The sequence below is a fragment of the Hyalella azteca genome, unplaced genomic scaffold (assembly GCF_000764305.2).
Source record: "Hyalella azteca isolate HAZT.00-mixed unplaced genomic scaffold, Hazt_2.0.2 contig10264, whole genome shotgun sequence".
Lineage (NCBI taxonomy): Eukaryota > Metazoa > Arthropoda > Malacostraca > Amphipoda > Hyalellidae > Hyalella > Hyalella azteca.
In genome coordinates, this window is record NW_025940310.1 from 11,650 (window position 1) to 29,486 (window position 17,837).

Sequence of the window (17,837 nt, forward strand, 5' to 3'; positions counted from 1 at the left end):
CCCCACCCCCCACCGGTGATGACGCCGTTCTGGTGCTCGAGGGGCGGCGGCTCCCAGCGCAGGATCAGCGACTGCCGGGAGAGGGAGAGATTAATAAACTTATATAAACATAGAAATAATATAATATACAATATATATTATATTATTTCTATAATATAATAAATATATAGAAAAGAGCGATATAGATTAGCAGTATGTATATACCCTGCTGCTGTAGGGGGGAAACGAGTTTAAAAAGTGAGGTTAATGAAGTTATATAAATATATAGCAGAAAGTGATATATTATACCTACATTGTATATATATATTGTCATATATGCCTAGGTTAATAAAGTTATAGAAATATATAACAGGGAGCAATATACTATAGGCAGATACCGTATATATTATCATATGTACATCAGCAGTATATATAGATATACCCTGCTGCTGGAAGGGGGAAACGAGTGAAAAAAGTGAGGTTAATAGAGTTATATAAACATATAGCAGGGAGCAAGATACTATAGGCAGTATATATATTATCATATATACATTAGCAGTATATATACCCTGCTGCTGGCGGGCTCGAGGCGCGGGTTGCTGGGTGGGCTGGTGGGGGCGGCGCTGTAGGTGCGGCCCACCTCCTCCCGTGGGGCGTCCCCTTCACCATGCCTGCCACACACGGCGATAACTCGTTAATAACACGTTAAAAACACGTCGAAAACACGTTAATAACACGTTAAAACATGTTGAAAACACCCTGAAACACGTTTAGAAAATGTCAACACGTTACAAATATGTCGAAAACACATTTAGAACCTGTTTGAAACAAGTTTAAAACATGTTAATAACATGTTTAAAAGAAGTTAGGAACATGTTGAAAATACTTGGAACCTATCAAAGACATGCTGAAAACACGTTAAGAACAGGTCGTAAACACGTATAAAACACGTTGAGAACACATTTCAAACATGTTCAAAACACGTTAATAACACGTCAAAACATGTCGAAAACACAATTATGGGGGCACTAGATGGGAGGTTGGATGGGGGGGTGTGGGGGACGTACCTGTTGACCCCCACTACTCACCCTGACTTGATAGTGGGTGTGGCGCTTGAGGTTCGTCAGGACGTAGAGGCGGCGGCTGCCGTCAGGGGTGCGTGTCCCCGCTGACTCAGCTGACTCCGCTAGCTCTGACTCAGCGCCACGCTCCCTGAACTTGATCTTGTACCCTGAAACATGTCAGCATTTGTTAGTGTCAGCCTTAACAAAACTTAGAGGCCGGCGCGACTCTGCATCAGGCGCCGCCCCGGACTCGGGGAGCGCGTAAATCAGCCGCTAATTTCCGCCTCGGCCGAGCCTGAAGTGTCAGCCCTTGTCATACTCTCAGGACACACTTGTCATACTCTCAGGACACACTTGTCATACTCTCAGGACACACTTGTCATACTCTCAGGACACACTTGTCATAAGCTTGTATGCAGTGAGTGGGCTGTCGTGCCCCACCGGCGCGGGCGGCGCCCACGTGACGAGGAGGGCGGTGGGCGAGGTGGGCGTGACGGTGAGGTTGGTGGGCGCGGTGGGCAGGTCCAGGTCGGGCCGCGTGCTCACCTCCAGCGGGGGCGAGGCGGGGCCCACAAGGTGGGACGGGCCTGCGGGGCAAGAGTGGGTTCAGGTGAAGTATTAGACACACTCGCTAGCCCACCAGCCCACTCAACCCATTCGTTAGCCCAATCGACCCAATTGTTAGCCCTCTAAACCCACTCAACCCTTACGCCACCCCACTCGTCAGCCCACTAGCCCCACACGTCAGCCCACTAGCCCCACACGTCAGCCCACTAGCCCCACACGTNGCTTTGCAATATTCGTGTGTGAATCCGAGCTAGAAAAAACGCAAAGACATTTGAAATATTTGAGCTATGGCGCTGCCGTTTCTGTAGGTCTTAATGCTTGTATAATAGAGGGATATCTACATGCGTGCCAGTCGTCCATCAGGTGACAAGCAGTGATTGTAGGTACTAATGTTGAAGTGAAGTTCATGTCATGCGTAACTTTCTTGATAGTCGTGAGTGTATGCGTTGCTTGCAACGTATGACATACAACTCTATTACGAGACGTCTTGTGATGGCATAATAACTACGGAGCGCGCTAATGTGTACTCCGGAGTTGCAGACTCGCGGGAAAAGAATGTATTTTGGCTTCATCATTCATCACTGCTCACAATTCCATCGCGTAACTTCCACACCGCCATTTTTCAGAAGCAGGCTGGAGCGTATGCAACGTAATAACGATATGTTAATTATAGTATCATGCACGTATTCACACTAAACAACGGGAGAGCGATGACCTCTGAAAAAATTTGAAGCGGCTTTAAATTTTCATTCTGGACAACATAATTGTTTACTGGAAGTACAGTCGACACTCAAAAAACTTGTGACTCATTACAGAACTTACTGGAATTTGGACTTTAATGTGGAAATAGAGACGAAACTCTAATATCTGGTGAGTTTGCTGATCTATGCTGCAGATCAGCAAATTTATTATTAGCTGCCGTTGAAAAGTGCACGCATCATCATGCAGTATAAATATTGTCCACTAAAGTGAAAAATTCTGCGATCATCGGCGTTCTTGTACCTGTCTCTTATACACATCTAGATGTGTATAAGAGACAGGGACAGGAGTGGGGGGCGAAAAGGAGGTAGGGGTGGGGGAAAGGGGCAGGCAGGCACCCACCTGGGTGACTGTACACTCCTGTAGGTGACGATGTAGCGGGTGACATAAGAGGCCCCCAGGAGGGGCGGGCGCCAGGTGAGGGTGAGGTGCCTGTTGCTGGTGCTGAGGGCCCGCACCTCACGAGGGGCCCCGGGCACCGAGCTGCAACACAACAGTATTTAATTATACGTATTCTATTTTTATTTTACGTGTATAGATTGAGAATTATTATCAAATATTAAATAATCTGTCATGCTGATCCACCAGATGGACCGAATCCATCCCTCTACCTGACATTGCTACTATAACCATTCTTTCATGTTCCATTGAAATTAGGATTTTCTGTACAGATACTTGGATTTGGTTTTTTGGATTACTTCTCCGGGTAATCATGGGTCAGGCAGCTCACTTCAAAGTAAATCGCTGAATCGGCAAAAATTTTGGTTTCTAATGTCTGAGGTCAACCGCCAACTGCCCTCAAGCTAACGGAATGCTTGAACGTGTGCACCGAACAATTAAAACTGCTATGATGGCCCATTTAAGCGGTTTGCCGAACGTGTCAGGGTTTTCCTCTCTTACATCAGCTAATATAAAAGCTAATATAATATAATAGCTAATATAATATAATAGCTAATAATACTGATAGCTACCTCGACCTTAAATAACCGCAACCAAAGCGAACAGCTAAAAAACAACGCATAAGCGGCTTGCCGAAGTTGTTGGGGTTTTCCTCTCTTACATAAGTTGCATTAGTTAATAATAAATTAATATGCTGCTAACTTTACCGTCAACAAGCTCAACAGTTATCAACAGCACCTGTTGTTGGAGGCCTTCCCGCTCCTGTTACTGGAGTCAACATCAGCAGCAGCAACGCTGTTGATGTTGCTGTTGTCGTCGCTATCGTTGTTATCGCTGTTGTTATCTGAGGGAAAACAAGAGTTTCAGTACCCTGATATTTATTGTAATAAAGCAATACTCATTAATTTAATAGGGAATATTGTCCAAATTGTGAAAGACTTTTCAGTGATAATTGGAATAAATATAAATGATATATCAATTTAATTTTTCAATAAGATTAAAGAGCAAAATTTTTTATTTATTAATGTTAAGGATGTTTAAATAATTGAGAGGTTGTTATTAATTTTATATTATAATATTTTTTATTACTATTATTATTATTGATAAACCTATAGATAGGCTACTTAATAATAAAAATATAAGATATAATAAATAAATAATAACAGGTTATATTATATAAGAATATTATCAATAATATAAAGATAATCAAAACAATAAGAATAAAAGGTAAAATTGTATAGAACTCCTAATATATGTAAAAAAAATGTAAATTAATTATAATTATGATAACAATTTAAAAATTACTAATAATAATAATTATACAGAATTATTAAAAATATTATATAAAATAGAAAACATAACAACAATAATACCAATATTATATAGAAGTATTAGGAATGATAAAAAACAATCAAATTAATGATACAAGTACCAGCAGTACCAGCGGGGTGTACCAGCAGCCTGGTGGTGGCCTGCACGGTACCAGCGACGCTCGTACCAAAGCACTGGTACATACCAGCGTCCCCCTGTACCACGCCCAGGATCTTCAGGCCCTCGTCTGGTACTTGCTGCGGGTACGCGGGGCGTGGTGAGTGTCAAGTACCAATAGTACCAAGTCTATAATGCCGTACCAATGAGGGTCACTACGCCAGATAATACCTCAGTACCCCACCAAGTACCCCAGTACCCCACCAAGTACCCCAGTACCCCACCAAGTACCTCAGTACCCCACCAAGTACCCCAGTACCCCACCAAGTACCCCAGTACCCCACCAAGTACCCCAGTACCCCACCAAGTACCCCAGTACCCCACCAAGTACCCCAGTACCCCACCAAGCACCTCAGTACCCCCACCAAGTACCTCAGTACCCCAGTACGCAGCATCTTGCACCAAGTACCCCAGTACCCCAGTACCTGGAAGTACTCGCTGGGGGTGATGAGCTCGGCGTTCTTGTACCAGGCCACCAGGGGCCGGGGTACGCCGGTGATGGTACAGCGGACCAGCGCGTCCTCCCGCTCACGGGCCACCACCACCGCCGGGGGCCCCGTCACCACGTGCGGGGGTACTGCGTGCCAAGTACCAACCATACACACAAAGAAATGGATGGTGTATATGACTCACTTAAGATGAGTCAACCACGTCTAAATAGCGATGGAATTTCTTGACTCACTTGCCTCATTTGTGGGTCTCACTGACCTATTTATTTCATTACTGGTCCTTTGAATTTGAACTATGCCCCATTTGTGGCGTTAAATTGATTTGAAATTGTATTGAAGTATTGTAAAATTGTATTGAAATTGTATCAGTATTGAAATAAAATATGTATGAGAAATATTCAAACACAAAGGAACGAGAAATAAAAAAAACGAAACGAAAACCAAAAGGTTTAAATTTTTAACAGAGAATAAACTTTACAAAATTTAGAGGCGTGCGCGACGGCATTTTAGCCGCCCAGGACTCGGGAAGAACGTAAATCTGCCGCTAATGTCAGCTTCAGCACAGGGTTTGAAAGCCAGCCTCTGGGCAGCTTGCTGGCTCGGTATGACCAGGGCCTATACTTTCAAAAAAAGTTAAGAGATCGTAAGTTCATCAGCCAATCATTGACGGCCTTTCAAGCAAAATCCACCAATCATAGACAAGAAAATAGAGCGTAAGTACTTACGTTCACTTAGCGAGTTTTGAAAGTATGGCCCCAGGCTCGGCCAACTCTTGTCATACTCTCTGGCGACTATAAAGTCGGAAAGGAGATTCTGACGCGAATCTGTTTTCGATTGGATGGCTAAACATACCCCGAAAGTGCCGAGTGTACTGACTTTTCGGGCCAAGCCAAGGCGTTCCCCGAATTTTGTTACGATGTAGCTTTATTAAGACGAGGTCTTCGTTTGAAAATATATAGAGCTTACTAAAACCTAAACCCTCTACCGCCGTATGTCACTCTCCGGGAACATAACTTTAAAGTTAAATTATACGTAAACTATTGAGTGTAGCAACCTGAGGACGTTTGTACGCAACAGAGAACATTGTAAAGTTGTCGTACGGGGCGGCAACCATCAGTGCAAGTCATTTTGCGCTCACTAGAGCGTATCCTTTTTGGGAAGTAGGCTTGTGACAATATTGCTCCGGTTACTCATGTCAGGCGGTAGAGGGATAAGTCCAAACCACTTGAGGTTGAATCGAGTACTACCGCATCTTCGCACAGCAGAAAGGGAAGGCCTGAAAAGTGGCAGGTTAGAGAGAAAACTTCTGCCACGGTGTAAACAACCAACAAGCCAAGTACCAATGAGAGAACTCCATTCATAGGCGCATCGCCGGTGATTCACAGGCGAATCCCCGGTGATTCTGCAGCACTCTATTTATACGATCGGCAGTCCCGAACCATTACAATCCAGTACCAGCCCTGACGGTGGGCCACGGCCCCACTCACCTCCGACTGTGGGCCATGCCCCCACTCACCCCTGACGCTGAGATGGGCCACGGCGTCCTCGCTGTCGAGGCCATTTGAGGCCCGGCACATGTAGGCCCCAGCGTCACTCTCACGGGCCTCGCGCAGCTGCAGGCCCCACGTGGGCCCCACCAGCACAGCTCGCGAGTCCAGGTCCCTGTGGGGGCAGGACGGGGTACAGCTGGTGCAGTGCACAGCTGGTGCAGCGTACAGCTGGTGCAGAGTACAGCTGGTGCAGCGCACAGCTGGTGCAGCGTACACTTCAATCTACAACTGGGCCCTAGTGAATAATATCCGAGTCAACTATCGAATAATAATGAACGATGTTTCAATGTGCAACTAGCGCACTGTCACTGGTTATACATGAAAATACACAAATTCAATTACACAAATTGCTCAGGAACAAAGTTCGTGACAATACAGAGTTGGCACAGAGACGACTGGACAAATGGTTGAGAAAGATCCCAGACTGTTCAGTAAAGGGAAACCACCTCCGCAAGTGACAAGCAACAGCATCTTGCATCAGCTGGCCCGAATGAGGGCAAATAGACGGAACACGTCCAACGTTACATCCGACGACGACTCGGAGACGGAGGACGACGAAGGCGGCGCATCAGCGTGACCGGGGACTAGGAAGTCCTAAACTCATGATAAGAACTGCACTGCACAGCACCACTCACTGCAGGTCCAGCGTGGCGCCAAGTACCAATGAGAGAATCTCCATTCATAGGCGCATCGCCGGTAATTCATGGGCGAATCGCCGGTAATTCATGGGCGAATCGCCGGTGATTCATAGGCGCATCGCCGGTAAATCATGGACGAATCGCCGGTAATTCATGGGCGAATCGCCGGTAATTCATGGGCGTATCGCCGGTGATTCATAGGCGCATCGCCGGTAATTCATGGGCGAATCGCCGGTGATTCATAGGCGCATCGCCGGTGATTCATAGGCGCATCGCCGGTAATTCATGGACGAATCGCCGGTAATTCATGGACGAATCGCCGGTAATTCATGGGCGAATCGCCGGTGACAGCACAGCACTCACTGCAGGTCCAGTGTGGCGCCGTCTTTAAGCCACTGCACAGCACTCACTGCAGGTCCAGTGTGGCGCCGTCTTTAAGCCCTGTCTCTTATACACATCTAGATGTGTATAAGAGACAGGCACTCACTGCAGGTCCAGCGTGGCGCCGTCTTCAAGCCACTGCACAGCACTCACTGCAGGTCCAGCGTGGCGCCGTCTTCAAGCCACTGCACAGCACAGCACTCACTGCAGGTACAGTGTGGCGCCGTCTTTAAGCCACAGCACAGCACTCACTGCAGGTCCAGTGTGGCGCCGTCTTTAAGCCACTGCACAGCAGGCGGTGGGTGGCCGTTGGCCGCGCAGTCGAGGCTGACGGAGGCCCCGGCGGCCACCACCTGCGACGCGGGGCGCGCGATGAACGAAGGGCGCGACGGGGGGCGCCGGGCCCCCCCGGGGGTCACCGTCAGGCGGGCCACGTCCGACACCTGCGGGGAGGGGGAGGAGGAGTGAGGGGGAGGAGGAGTGAGGGGGAGGGGTCGTGTCCCAGATTAGTTTGTGGCTATAAATCCTCATGCAGCAGAGCTAATTAGCTCTCTAAACATTAATTTACCAGCAGTGCTAATTAGCATTAGAAAATCTACATTCAAATTTTTTGCATGTGGCCTAATTTATTTCATTATATATGTCCACGGTGACACTGAGAGCCTGCCTTAGACAATGAGTTGCCAGCATATGTGTCATGAGAACACGAACTTGTTGGGCGGAAGCGAAGGCTATATAAGGCCTAGCAACCTTCAGTAAGGCCTTAAAGACCTTAGTAGTGGGCGGAAGCGAAGGCTATATAATGTCTAGCAACCTTATTACCACCCCGTATACAAGAGAGAGGGGGAGTAAAGGGGAAGGAGTAGGAGAGTGAGGGGGAGAGTGGGAATGAGGGGGAGGAAGAGTGAGGGGGGGAGGGGGAGTGGATGAGGTGAGACGAATTGATGTGGCAAGTGTGGCAGGCGGTGGCAGCTTACCTTCGTCTTGCCCATGTGGCTGACATGGCAGTGGTAGGTGGCAGCGTCAGCCAGCTGCAGGTTGCTGATCTCCAGTGAACCTGCAACACGTCAGCGACACGTCAGCACCACGTCAGCAACACGTTTCAAAGATTAATTTCAAAATTAATCACTGAAGTGTTGAAAATTTTAACGTAAGAGGCATGTTCGGGATTTAAAATTACAATAAAAAGAACAATTTTTAAATAATGAAAGAAATTTGAATAGATGAAGCTTTGAGGAAAATATAAAAAACTCTTCCTTGGCCTTATTTAATTTTGTTTTCCTGCAGCAGTAATTTTAATAATTGAAAATTTTTCAGTTAAATTTTCCTTTTTATAATTTTAACAAAAAAGCTCAGTTTTGTTGAAAATATAAAGGAAATGAAGATATACGAAACTATGTATTAAACACATCATTCAGTACACATCGAGTCAACACAATTGTTATTGTCACCATTTATTGTTATTGCCACCATTCATTGTTATTGTCACCATTCATTGTTATTGTCACCATTTATTGTTATTGCCACCATTCATTGTTATTGTCACATTCATTGTTATTGTAATCATTCATTATTATTGTCACCGTTGATTGTTATTGTCACCATTCATTGTTATTGTCACCATTCATTGTTATTGTAATCATTCATTATTATTGTCACCGTTAATTGTTATTGTCACCATTCATTGTTATTGTCACCATTAATGGTTATTGTCACCATTCATTGTTATTGTCATCATTCATTGTTATTGTCATCATTCATTATTATTGTCATCATTCATTGTTATTGTCATCATTCATTGTTATTGTCATCATTCATTGCTATTGTCACCATTTATTGTCATTGTCACCATTCATTGTCATTGTCACCATTCATTGTTATTGTCATCATTCATTATTATTATCACCATTCATTGTTATTGTCACCATTCATTGTTATTGTTAACATTCATTGTTATTGTCATCATTCATTGTTATTGTCACCGTTCATTGTTATTATCATCATCCATTATTATTGTCACCATTCATTGTCATCATTCACACGTCTACATACGGACACGATAGCCACGACTATCAAACGTCAATTAAACGTCCATGAGCGTCTCCAACAATTTTATATATTTAACAGTTGATGCTATTAACTGTTATTAACTATTTAGTAACAGTTAATAGCATTAACAGTAACTATTTAACATTGACAGTAACTATTTAACAGCTGATGTCAACATTTAACGCCCATGGAACGCTCATGTCGAAAATACGTCGGTAGCATAAGATACTATACGTCGATAACTAATCAGCAGCCTTTCGGTAACGAATAAGTTACACGTCAGTAAGACATCCATAACACGTCGGCAACAGGACGATAACACGTCGGTAATACGTCCGTAGCTCGGCTGTAATACGTCCGTAACACATCGGTAATACAGCCGTAACACGTATGTAACACGCCAAATCGTCCATAAAACGTCGGCAACACGTCAGCAACACGTCAGTAACACGTCAGTAACACGTCAGCAACACGTCAGTAACACGTCAGCAATACGTCAGCAATACGTCAGTAACACGTCAGTAACACGTCAGTAACACGTCAGCAACACGTCAGCAACACNCCTCACCCGAGGGCAGCACCACGTCACACGCCCCTCACCCGAGGGCAGCACCACGTCACACGCCCCTCACCCGAGGGCAGCACCACGTCACACGCCCCTCACCCGAGGGCAGCACCACGTCACACGCCCCTCACCCGAGGGCAGCACCACGTCACACGCCCCTCACCCGAGGGCAGCACCACGTCACACGCCCCTCACCCGAGGGCAGCACCACGTCACACGCCCCTCACCCGAGGGCAGCACCACGTCACACGCCCCTCACCCGAGGGCAGCACCACGTCACACGCCCCTCACCCGAGGGCAGCACCACGTCACACGCCCCTCACCCGAGGGCAGCACCACGTCACACGCCCCTCACCCGAGGGCAGCACCACGTCACACGCCCCTCACCCGAGGGCAGCACCACGTCACACGCCCCTCACCCGAGGGCAGCACCACGTCACACGCCCCTCACCCGAGGGCAGCACCACGTCACACGCCCCTCACCCGAGGGCAGCACCACGTCACACGCCCCTCACCCGAGGGCAGCACCACGTCACACGCCCCTCACCCGAGGGCAGCACCACGTCACACGCCCCTCACCCGAGGGCAGCACCACGTCACACGCCCCTCACCCGAGGGCAGCACCACGTCACACGCCCCTCACCCGAGGGCAGCACCACGTCACACGCCCCTCACCCGAGGGCAGCACCACGTCACACGCCCCTCACCCGAGGGCAGCACCACGTCACACGCCCCTCACCCGAGGGCAGCACCACGTCACACGCCCCTCACCCGAGGGCAGCACCACGTCACACGCCCCTCACCCGAGGGCAGCACCACGTCACACGCCCCTCACCCGAGGGCAGCACCACGTCACACGCCCCTCACCCGAGGGCAGCACCACGTCACACGCCCCTCACCCGAGGGCAGCACCACGTCACACGCCCCTCACCCGAGGGCAGCACCACGTCACACGCCCCTCACCCGAGGGCAGCACCACGTCACACGCCCCTCACCCGAGGGCAGCACCACGTCACACGCCCCTCACCCGAGGGCAGCACCACGTCACACGCCCCTCACCCGAGGGCAGCACCACGTCACACGCCCCTCACCCGAGGGCAGCACCACGTCACACGCCCCTCACCCGAGGGCAGCACCACGTCACACGCCCCTCACCCGAGGGCAGCACCACGTCACACGCCCCTCACCCGAGGGCAGCACCACGTCACACGCCCCTCACCCGAGGGCAGCACCACGTCACACGCCCCTCACCCGAGGGCAGCACCACGTCACACGCCCCTCACCCGAGGGCAGCACCACGTCACACGCCCCTCACCCGAGGGCAGCACCACGTCACACGCCCCTCACCCGAGGGCAGCACCACGTCACACGCCCCTCACCCGAGGGCAGCACCACGTCACACGCCCCTCACCCGAGGGCAGCACCACGTCACACGCCCCTCACCCGAGGGCAGCACCACGTCACACGCCCCTCACCCGAGGGCAGCACCACGTCACCACACGCCCCTCACCCGAGGGCAGCACCACGTCACACGCCCCTCACCCGAGGGCAGCACCACGTCACACGCCCCTCACCCGAGGGCAGCACTGTCATCCTGGAGTCGAGCAGCAGCGGCGCGTCGTCGCGGTGCCACGACACCGTCAGACCCTCGTCGCCCCCTGGGGGTCATAGGGGGTGTCATGAGGGGGGTTATAAGGGGTTATGAGGGGATACTGGGAGGCATAAGGGGCTATATGAACCCCCCAGTATGAGGGGTTACTGGGATTATAAAGGTTTACGGGGGGATTCTTGTGGATTTATGATGAGATACGGGGGTTATGGGAGATTTAAGGGGGTTATTGCGTGTAAGTATGAGTGGGTTATAGAGGTTATGAGGGGGTTGTAGAGGGGTTATGACGGGCGTAAGGGGCTGCATGAACCCCACAGTACGAGGGCTTACGGGGGGTTTACTTACTTTACTTGTAAATTTATGATGGGGTACGGGGGGTTATGGGAGATTTAAAGGGGTTATTGCCTCTGGGAATGAGGGGGTTATGAGGGGCGTAAGGGGCTGTACGAACCCACAGGCGTAGGGGAAAGTGTCACTCCCCCCTTTGTGTGGGGGTGGGGGGCACTCTCCCATGCACATGAGGTAAGGGGGTACCCTGCATGAGGAAGAAGCACCCACCAGCGTGGGGGAGGTCCGACCCCCCAAGGGAGCACGCGAAGTAGGCCTTCTCCCCCTCGTAGGCCTGCATGTCCTCAGGGCCGCGGGTGAACTTGCTCAGTCCTGGGGGAGGCGTGGGGACGACATCAATATTACAAATTTCTCGTCTAAAATTTTCTCAAAACTCATTTTCTATTCTAAAAGACGCCTCTTAAGTGCCTATACCAAACAACGTAGAAATAACGTCCATTTTACGTTGTGCAAACTACATCAACTCGTAATCAACCTCCGCCTTCCCTTAGACGACGTTCGGGAAGCGTCAGCTCTTCCCACCTTCCCACCCTTCCTCTTCTCCCCGTTATCCCCCTTCAACCCCACCCTTCCTCTACTCCTCGTTATCCTTTCTTCCCTCATCATTCCTTATCCCCCTTCGCGTCTCATCGCCCCCTGAGCCGCCCCCTCTACACGGAGACACCACAACCAACAAAAAAAAGTGTGCGCTTCGCGGGCGTCGTATGGGCGATTCGTAGGCGAATCGCCAGTGATTCATCGGCGAATCGCTCGTGATTTATAGGCGAATCGCAGGTGATTCTACCGCGCATTATTTACACGATCGGCAGAATATAGACCAAACACAAGCGATCGTGCTATAGAATCTAATCTAACTATATACCGACTGCAAATCAAAAGAAGTTATAAACTTAATCTTGAAATTTAATCTTAAAACATAAAGCAACGATATAAGTTAGAAAGAATCTGAATTATCAATATACATACTGCAAATAAGCGACATTATGTTACAACAGACCACAGAACTTAAACATCTCTAGTGGTACGTCACTAACAGCAGCTATAGTGACGCCCGTCACTCACCATCAGTGAGGATCCCTGCATCACGAGTCAGCGTTGGGAACAACAGTGAGTGAGTGGGGCTTCGATTGTGATTAATTATGAAATGATTCATTATGACTGATTGTTATCATTAATGATGAAATAACGATGATTATGAGTGACTGTTATGATGAATCATGAAATAACGATAATAATGACTGAGTCTTATGATCCAAGATAAAATAATGATAACAATGACTGAGTAATATCAGCTGATAATGGAACAGGAAAAGTTTTGTACAAACATACCATATATATTAATTCTTTACGACTTAGGGAAAAGGGCCTTTTGCAGAGAGACTTTAGTCGCCACATCCATAGAAATTAAAAAGACTTTTTCAATTAAATTTGTAAAACTCTCTTAATTAAATTACTTAAATCTCCTTAGTTAAATTAATAGAACTTTCTTCATTAAAAAAGGATAAATTCGTCACATTTTTGAAAATTAATAAGACTTTGTTAAATATATTATCAAGACTTTCTTAATTAAAAAATTAAAAAACTCAGTACATCAATAGAAATTAATAAAACTTTGTCCACATACCAATACACTTTTGCTACCTTGACCCAGAGTGACCCGGAACAATGACGTACGGTATCAGTGCTACACTTACAAATAGTGTCACTATATAGACAATGAGACACATCCATGTTTATGAGTGTCACTAGTACGAGTGTCACTAGTATGAGTGTCACTAGTATGAGTGTCACTAGTATGAGTGTCACTAGTACGAGTGTCACTAGTATGAGTGTCACTAGTACGAGTGTCACTAGTATGAGTGTCACTAGTATGAGTGTCACTAGTAACTCACTAGCTATGGAGAGACGTGCTGGCACTGACAGGACGGTGCCAGCGGCTGACGTCGCCTGGCACTGGTAGGAGCCCTCGTCTGTCAGCTCCTGTCTCGAGCTGCTGACAGCTTCCAGGATCAGCGTCCCGTTGCCCAGCACCCGTCTAGTGACAGAAGTGGGCAGTGACAGAAGTCAGTGACAGAAGTGGGCAGTGACAGAAGTCAGTGACAGAAGTGGGCAGTGACAGAAGTCAGTGACAGAAGTGGGCAGTGACAGAAGTGGTGTCAGTGACAGAAGTGGTGTCAGTGACAGAAGTGGTGTCAGTGGCAGAAGTGGTGTCAGTGACAGAAGTGGCAATGTTTCTACCTAGACTGTAAAATAAAACAACAAATAATATACATAGTAAATAAAAATATCATTCCTTTGCTGGCCGTTGAGTAGAGAAAGCGAAATAAATTTAACGCGTATTATTTTAATTTTTAAATCGTTGAAAATACGGCAAATTTTCTCGGAATTATTTTTTCCATTTTTCAATTCTCGGTAAATTACAGCGAATGTCCGGGGCTGTGTTGGGCTAACATAGAAGACGTTATTTTCAGTTCATCTTACAATATACGGCGCGAAACTGAGAAAAAACGGTTATTTGCCTATAATATCCTGCGCGAACCTGAGAAAAAACGGGTATTTTCCGCTTTTCACTGTTATTCTTTCCGTTTTTTTACCGTTTTTCTGCCGTTATTAACCGTTTTTCTGCCGTTATTTGCATTTATTACCATTATTTCCCGTTTTTCAGCCGTTATTCTGCCGTTTTTACTGTTATTCTGCCGTTTTTACCGTTATTCTGCCGTTTTTACCGTTATTTGCTTTTAATATCATTATTTACCGTTATTCCACCGTTATTTGCAAAGTATATTAATGAGTTACCTCCTGGCATCTGGGGGCAGCAGCTGGCCGTCCTTGAGCCACTGGTAGGTGATGCCTGCCTCGTCATCCCCCTCCTGCAGGGGGTGATGGGGGTCATCCCCCTCCTGAAGGGGGTACTCAGGGTCTTCATCCTCCAGGAGGGGGTCAAAGAAGTCCTCGTCGTCCCCATGGGGGCCAGGCCCCCGGGTGGGGCCAGGCCCCGGGGAGAGGGAGGCCCGGCAGTGCAGCCAGGCGGGGGCGCCCTTGCGCACCGTCAGCGCCTGCGGCTGTTGCCTTAGGTACACGCCTGGGTGGGAGGGTCATACATACATGATTCAATGGCACATATCAGGTGAAGATAATGATGGGTAGAGATAATGTCAGGAGTTTAATACCTACCTATGTAAAATAGAAACGTGATATCCGCCTTCCACCACCGGCAGATGGCCACGTCACCATCAGTGACGTCACAACGAACACGTAAATAAGCCAGGCCGCGGAGCAGTCACACAGCCTGTGTCAGCCTATTAACACGTTGACTCCGAAGTGGTACATATGTGTACCACGAAATGTATTTCTCTAGGACGTAGTGGTACATAATTCAGGTTGCCTAAAATTGGCCAAATCCGAAAACAAAAAAGGCCAAATAAGGCCGATAACTCAAAATATACTAGTTTATTTGTAGATTTCGCTATAAAAATTTCATTTATTTTCTATTTGCAGTATTTAAAATTTAATTAGAAAGTACCCCTACCATAAATTTCAGCCGGCCAACGCAATTGAGAAAAACTAAATCACGTAATTTGTCCGGAAAAAAATGAACCGTCTGGCAACCCTGTTTAAAAACAGTACTAAAAATGACATAAAAGTACAAGATGAAGCAATCGTAGTCAACGTGTTAACATGCACCTGCAGCGGTGCTTGCTGACAGCTCCGGTCAGTCTTTCTTTAATTAAACCTCCGCACCATCGAACTGTCAATAGTGAACAATTAAGAGTAATGTGGTGTTTCACTCCCTTCCTGCCGTCAGTCTAAGAGTAGGACGATATTTAAGACTACACTGAACCCTCAGGACTTAATTAAGTACTCAAGGCCATAGGAAGCCTCAGGTCCGGCCACGAAGTAGCAAAGAACCTGACAATAATAAATATTGTGATAAATAAAGATAATGATAGGTAGAGATAATGATAGATAAAGATAATGATGGATAGAGATAATGATAGATAGAGATAATGATAGATAGAGATAATGATAGTTAAAGATAATGATAGAGATAATGATAGTTAAAGGTAATGATAGATATAGATAATGATGGATGAAGATAATGATAAATAGAGATAATGATAGATAGAAATAATGATAGATAAAGATAATGATGGGTAGAGATAATGATAGATAAAGATAATGATAGATAAAGATAATGATAGATAAAGATAATGATGGATAAAGATAATGATAGATAAAGATAATGATGGATAAAGATAATGATAGATAGAGATAATGATAGATAGAGATAATGATGGATAGAAATAATGATAGATAAAGATAATGATAGATAGAGATAATGATAGTTAAAGATAATGATAGATAGAAATAATGATGGATAAAGATAATGATAGATAGTAGAGATAATGATAGATAGAGATAATGATAGATAAAGATAATGATGGGTAGAGATAGTGATAGATAAAGATAATGATAGATAAAGATAATGATGGATAAAGATAATGATATATAGAGATAATGATGGATAAAGATAATGATAGATAGAGATAATGATAGTTGAAGATAATTATAGATAGATAAAGATAATGATAGATAAAGATAACAATGGGTAGAGATAATGAAAGATAAAGATAATGATGGGTAGTGATAATGATAGATAAAGATAATGACGAATAAAGATAATGATAGATAGAGATAATGATAGATAAACATAAAGATACTTAAAGATAATGATAGAGATACTGATAGAGATAATGATAGATAGAGATAATGATGGATAAAGATAATGATAGATAGAGATAATGATAGATAAAGATAATGACAGATAAAGATAATGATAGATAAAGATAATGATAGCTAGAGATAATGATAGATAAAAATACAGATACTTAAAGATAATGATAGCTAGAGATAATGATAGATAAAGATAATAATGGATAAAGATAATGATAGATAAAGATAATGATGGATAAAGATAATGATAGATAAAGATAATGATGGATAGAGATAATGATAGATAGAGATAATGATAGTTTAAGATAATGATAGAAAGAGATAATGATGGATAAAGATAATTATAGTTAAAGATAATGATGGATAGAGATAATGATAGTTAAAGATAATGATAGAAAGGATACTAAGTACACTAAGGACACTAAGGATACTAAGTACACTAAGGACACTAAGGATACTAAGACCACCGTTCAATACTAACAATAAAAGCACTATAACTACTAACTAACAACAATAAACTGCACGTAATCGGGATCAGCACCGCGTGAAGTCATACGGTGGACTTCTTACGTTGTTAAAGAATGAGTAAAAAACATTGAACTATCTTACCTGCAACTATTTACATTCAATTTTTCAACTGTCAACTATCCTGCAGTCAAATCTCTTACAGACAACTTTTCCTACAGCAAGCAAGTTTTACAGCAGTTTTACAGCAAGTTTGTCCACAATTAGTTCTTATAGCGAGCTTTCCCGCAATGAGTTCTAGCGAGCTTTCCTGGGAACCTTATTTCTAACAGTTATTTCCAGGGGATCCTAGGGGAACCATATTTTATTGAGAATTAGTTGCTAGAAAAAAAGGCTCCCAGTAGAAATACGTGCAATAAAATAAGGTTCCCCTAGGTTCCACTGGCAATAACTGTTAGAAATAAGGTTCCCAGTGGAAATATTATAAGGGGAATGAGTTCTTACAGAAAGTTCTTCTAAAAGTTCTACAGGATTTCTTTTCTTTCCTCCTGCTTCTCATGGTCGCGGACTGAGGACGAGTTCTTACAGTTTTTTTAACAGGAGCGCCAGCGCTGCCATTGCGGGGTAAACAGAACTGCTTTACGGGCCGTCTGGGTAAACAACGGGCACGCGTGCCCGATACAAGGAGGGGGCACGCCTGCCCGATACAAGGAGGGGCACGTGCCCGATACAACGAGGGGCACACGTGCCCGATACAAGGAGGGGCACGCGTGCCCGATACAAGGAGGGGCAC

The 17,837-nt window shown here is 45.9% G+C and overlaps 1 protein-coding gene across 1 annotated transcript in view; it reads right to left on the bottom strand.

Annotated features, from left to right (window-relative positions):
* The window catches only part of LOC108665506 (neogenin), a gene marked incomplete at its 3' end in the record, with an annotated part of 32,318 nt that overhangs the window by 11,621 nt on the left and 2,860 nt on the right, over positions 1-17,837 (bottom strand). Inside the window, 17 exon segments of the mRNA XM_047882349.1 lie at positions 14-71; positions 548-650; positions 1,047-1,059; positions 1,442-1,630; positions 2,200-2,243; positions 2,712-2,852; positions 3,507-3,612; positions 4,201-4,336; positions 4,682-4,833; positions 6,222-6,367; positions 7,527-7,717; positions 8,252-8,331; positions 11,463-11,546; positions 12,056-12,157; positions 12,908-12,922; positions 13,738-13,880; positions 14,642-14,927. Of these exon segments, the coding sequence (XP_047738305.1) occupies positions 14-71; positions 548-650; positions 1,047-1,059; positions 1,442-1,630; positions 2,200-2,243; positions 2,712-2,852; positions 3,507-3,612; positions 4,201-4,336; positions 4,682-4,833; positions 6,222-6,367; positions 7,527-7,717; positions 8,252-8,331; positions 11,463-11,546; positions 12,056-12,157; positions 12,908-12,922; positions 13,738-13,880; positions 14,642-14,927 (1,989 nt within the window).